The 5208-nt window shown below is 45.2% G+C and overlaps 1 protein-coding gene across 1 annotated transcript in view; it reads right to left on the bottom strand.

Annotated features, from left to right (window-relative positions):
* Window positions 1–861: 861 nt before the first annotated feature.
* LOC104954672 (heat-stable enterotoxin receptor-like) overlaps window positions 862–5208 on the bottom strand; it is a gene marked incomplete at its 3' end in the record, with an annotated part of 10644 nt that continues 6297 nt past the window's right edge. Inside the window, exons 6-9 of the mRNA XM_010781840.1 lie at window positions 2078–2182; window positions 1617–1703; window positions 1146–1278; window positions 862–999 (exon numbers count right to left, since the gene is read on the bottom strand). Of these exons, the coding sequence (XP_010780142.1) occupies window positions 862–999; window positions 1146–1278; window positions 1617–1703; window positions 2078–2182 (463 nt within the window). The remainder of the gene's footprint in view (window positions 1000–1145; window positions 1279–1616; window positions 1704–2077; window positions 2183–5208) is intronic.

Raw genomic sequence — 5208 nt, 5'->3', positions numbered from 1 at the left:
ATATTTTATAATCTTTTTTTTTTTCCGGTATACATACATAATGATGTGGCATTTAAAGGGGACCTATCATGCAAAATGCACTTCTTGATGTCTTTTAAACATAAAGATGTGTCCCCGGTGTGTCAGGGAACTCACGCAGCGTCAGAAAATAAAACCCTCTCTCTTTTCCTCCGTACCCAAATCTCTAAAAACGGGGGAACAACGGAGCTGATCCAGATTTGCGTCCGATATGACGTAATATCTGAAATGTGGACCCACGGCCCAATCAGAAACGTTGCTATCAGAAACAATGCCCGACTGTTTTGGACGTAATATGGTCGGTGTTTACATTAGCATCGCTAACACTCAGAGCTAACCTGTACTGGAGAGCATGTGTGTGAAGAAGCAGGAAGTAAAAAGGAACTCACCTTGTGGTATAACCGGCAAGAGAGAAAGCCTTTGAGCTCCATACTGTTTCAGAAATAATCCTTGATAATCCATGATATGGCGTTTCATCACGGCAGTATTTAGTTTAGACAGTAGCTGCCGGGTCCCGCATGAGCTCAACCCCCTCCCTCTTTTTTATTTTTTGAAAGCTTTATACCCAAATCAGCACTTTTGAAACAGGAAGTGAAATAGAGGGATATGAGGCATGGCTAGAATGGGTGATCTGTTTGGTATTTTGAGCAAAACACTTCATAGACATGTTTTTTATATATCTTTATATATCTGAGACCTATGCTATTGCCTAAAAATAGCATGATAGGTGACCTTTAAAGGCTAATCATGTCAAAAATGTTTTTATTCAAAAAGGATATTAAAGAAAAATAGCTGATTCTGATTTTCTATAGCTTCATTCTGGACGGCGTGTCTTTGTCTCACCCGCTCTGTCGGCGCAGAGCTCGGTGTAGAAAGTGCTCTTCCTCAGAACGATCTCCTGAGCGATGATAGAGAAACTGTAAACGTCTCCTTTCTGAGACGTGCCCTGACGTCTGAGGTGTTCTGGAGCTGTCCACAGGTCTGAGAGGAAGAGGAGGAGGAGAGGAGAGGAGGAGAGGAGGAGAGGAGGAGAGGAGAGGAGGAGAGTATCTCAAATCATACTTCAGTGCAGTACTTGAGAAGTGAGTTTCGAGCATTGCAGCTGTTGTGTTGTTGTTGTTGTTTACCTTTCCCGGGGCTGAGGAAGCTGTTGCAGCCAAAGTCAGTGACCTTCACCACCATGCGGTTATCCACCACACAGTTTGTGGATTTGAGGCGACCGTGAACCTGGATGTGACTCGAGTGAAGGTAGGACATGCCCTGCAGAGAGAGGAGATTAAAGAGTCTCTACTGACCTCTAGTGGCCAAAAGAGGGAACTGCAACAACAAGTACTAACAGTGCATTATCAAAATGTTATCAATTATACTTTATTCTGGGGGGACATTGGATATAATAATGATTATTTAAGTGCTGAAAACCAGATTATTGCTCAAAATGATATAAGTATAGAAAAAGTTGAACAGTTAGTGCAGAATACTGCTAAGTGGAATAATGGCCCAGGTTAAATAGCTCGCGTATAGTCCATATCCACAGTTTAGGAAGTCAATTTTGAGCTTGGCTTGAACCTTATAAACTGTCTTATATAATAATATGTCACCTTAGCGATGTCGTACATGACGGAGATCTTGAACTCCCAGTCCATGAAGGTGTTCTCCGGGTACGAAACCTTATCGTTCAGCACATACTGGAGGAAGAAAGGGACATTAAATGTGGTAAAAATGATTGTATTCTCATTACTTTGAGACACATAATTATTTTAAGATTGAAGCATAATTTCGAGAAAGTCATTAGATTGAGGTACAGAGTCATTATTACTTTGATCTTTGAGAGAACAAGTCATTATCTTTTAGATATTTACTCAATATTTTTGATAAAATCTGTCATTAGAGATCAAATGTTCATACTTTTTTTCGACAGATTGTTGTTTAAGGGCTTCCATTTGACTTGCTCGTTCTTTAACATACTACTGACACTATTAGGTAGTATTGGTTTATGTTCAAACTGCACTACCATTAATATAACACCTGAGTGGTCTGCAGGTGAGCGTATCAAACGTACCCTGAGCGACCCCCTCTCTCCGTACTCAAACACTCCGAACACACCCTCATCAAACTTCACCGTGCCGTAAAACTTTGTCAGGTTGTTATAGTCGATCTGCATGACCTGCAGGGAAAAAATATTATCATACACTGAACAAAAATATAAATGCAACACTTTTGTTTTTGTTCCCATTTCTCATGAGATGAACTCAAAGATCTAAAACATTTTCTACATACACAAAATAACCATTTCTCTCAAATATTGTTCACAAATCTGAAAAAATCTGTGATAGTGAGCACTTCTCCTTTGCCGAGATAATCCATCCCACCNACCATGCAGGGAACATTTAGACTTCGTTGGTTGTGGCGAATGTCTCGCGTCCACATAATGAAAAGTATATTGTGCTCAGGGTAGGCAGTGTTGGTTTCGTCCGGATCCGGACCCGGGGTCCGGCTTTGAGGAATGCCTGTATTGACTTTAAAAAAAAGAAAACAATTCATTGCTTCCAAAGTAAAGTGGGGTACGGCGCGTACCCCCGTCCAACGCCCCACTACACACTGACTGCACTACAAAAAGTAAGGGTTTGTTTTCTCATCAGGAAATGCAGATCGGCTCACAACTCGATATGTACGCCCGAGATTGGACATGAAAGCACATACATAAATGTAGTTTCATCCACTGGTTCACAACTTACAAAAGTTAACGTTTGTGGGTTATATACACGATCGCGAGCGGGGAGGGAGAGATTCAGCAGGCTCTCAGTAGGCGTCCGATTTTTAAGCCTAGTCATCATCCTTCACTACGATGCATTTCATGTTTTATGTTCGCCCTGCATTGGAGCATGAAAGAGCAGGCCTGGACACATAGATGAAGGATAGCTGTAGTCACTTCATTAAAGCGTTGATTCAACGTGCCTAATACTCAGTAATTCCACCATTTCTCGGCATGACAACACATTTGTCGTGTGTTGGCTCTCTCGCCCGCACAGTGAAGCGTTCCCGCATTGACGTCACTTACGGCTTTCCCCCAAAACCTCAAAATGAGTCGAAGGAATTTTCCCGCGATGTTCGAAATTATTGATATTTATCGGAACGGTATCGCTTTTTCTTTTTTAAACTGACGGTTCGAGATTACTAGTAGCCCACTATTTCATTGCACAACAGTTGTTGGGTTCGTGTCACAGGCTCTTTAAGGAGAGACACTACAGGTGAATAGGATAAAGATACAGATAGATATCACCATGAAACCAACCCAGTTGATTACTGTACTTACATTGAGACGATTATTATCGTATTATCAATTCATCAATTTTATCAATCCGAAAACCAGTCAGTATCTGGTGTGACCACCATTTGCCTCACGCAGTGCAACATATCTCCTTCGCATAGAGTTGATCAGGTTGTTGATTGTGGCCTGTGGAATGTTGGTCCACTCCTCTTCAATGGCTGTGCGAAGTTGCTGGATATTGGCAGGAACTGGAACTGCTGTCGTATACGCCGATCCAGAGCATCCCAAACATGCTCAATGGGTGACATGTTAGGGTTAGGGTTAGGTAACCCTAGGGTTTTCGGACCCCCCCAGACCCCCCCAATAAAGCAAAACTGCACGTTTCAGAGTGGCCTTTTATTGTGGCCAGCCTTAAGGCAGCCTGTGCAATAATTCATGCTGTCTATCGGATCCTCGATATGCACACTTGGGGTGGGGGATTATCTCGGCAAGGAAAGTGCTCACTATCAAGATTGTTTTCGTTGAACATATTTGAGGAAATGGTTATTTTGTGATATATAGATAATGTTTTAGATCCTTTGAGTCTCTCCGAATGAAAAATGGGAGCAAAAAAAATCAAAAGCTGTTGCTTCCTTATATTTTTGGTCGAGTGCTATGGAGTGCCACTACAAGCGGAGCAGGATTTTTGGATCACAACGATGATGTTTTTTTATCAGAGTGAGAGGAAAGCGGGTCGGTAACGTATTGTAACTCCTAGGTTATATAAAGCCACAGGGCAGACCGCTCTACGTGATCTTATGGGTATACCCTCAATCATCGCTATGCAGCAGTCCCTCTGGAATATTAATAAACGTAGCGGCCTCCGGGGCGGGCCTACCTGAAGTGCAGCGCACAAGCCCACGCCGGTACTACTAGAGGCGGCACGCCCTCGCCTGACTGTCATGCTTTCTCTTCAGCGGAGCAGAGACCAACTCGAAAAAGAAAAAAAAGCTGAAGCAGAGAAAGGACAAAGCGTTTTGAAGAAAAGAAAGAAGTTTAGCATACCTTCATGGGAGTCCACGCTTCTAGTGACCCCGGCCTGCCCTTCGCTGCCCTGCTCATATCGGCGGGCGCCATCGCCCCACCTGTGCTTGAGTGTTTGGGGCACGAGGCTATGCCGATGGCGGCTGGCCCATTCACGTTAAGCTTCACGTTCGCCTTCAGCGGGGGCGGATGGCTCGTTGGCGGGTTCGGAGGATGACGAGGACCTTTCTCGTTGTCGGGCACTTCACAGTCGGCGTCCATGGAGTCCAGCCGCCCAGTCTGATCTCCGTGCCTCCCGTGGATGTTAAGCACTGTGGTAACGTTTGTCGTCGCTCAAAACACATGTTTGTAACCTCGCTAGTAAGGGTTTGCTGCTGTAGGAGCGTACTACTGCCGTAGCTCTAGAAGGTTGATGTGCAGATTTCTGTCAGGAGGCCAGCCCCCACCTACCTAGCTCTCTCTAGGCAGGTCCCCCCCCCTCCTGATCACGGATGCATCGGGAACACGGTGACGTAGGAAGGTCACCGCGCCAGCGAGAGTTCCCTCGCGATGCTTTGGGTACCAAGTATCCCGGAGGTCATGCCGTCCAGTTGGACGTCACACTAGACATCGTTGGTGCCTCTTGGCGGTCTAAACGCAAGCCGGAAAAGCCACCTCTGGCAGGCGAGTAAGTATCACGGACGGTGAGACACCGGCCATGAGCCCAGGGATTGCATGCATTGTCAAGCTGTGACCGTTTGGGCCCCCGTGTCGAGTCTTTGCAAACTGCCTGATAGTAGGGATGCCTGTCTGCTCTCTGACCAGTTGCAGCGTGAGTCTGCTCTGCATCGGAGGCAAGTCCCCAGATGTACCCACCGTTGGGTGAGGTAGATGGAGCTGCTCTTTTCAGATGACGCGCG

Source organism: Notothenia coriiceps, unplaced genomic scaffold (assembly GCF_000735185.1).
Source record: "Notothenia coriiceps isolate Sejong01 unplaced genomic scaffold, NC01 NC01_scaffold00023589, whole genome shotgun sequence".
NCBI lineage: Eukaryota > Metazoa > Chordata > Actinopteri > Perciformes > Nototheniidae > Notothenia > Notothenia coriiceps.
The sequence above is the reverse complement of the archived record's forward strand: the minus strand, read 5'-3'. Positions and strand labels throughout refer to the sequence as shown.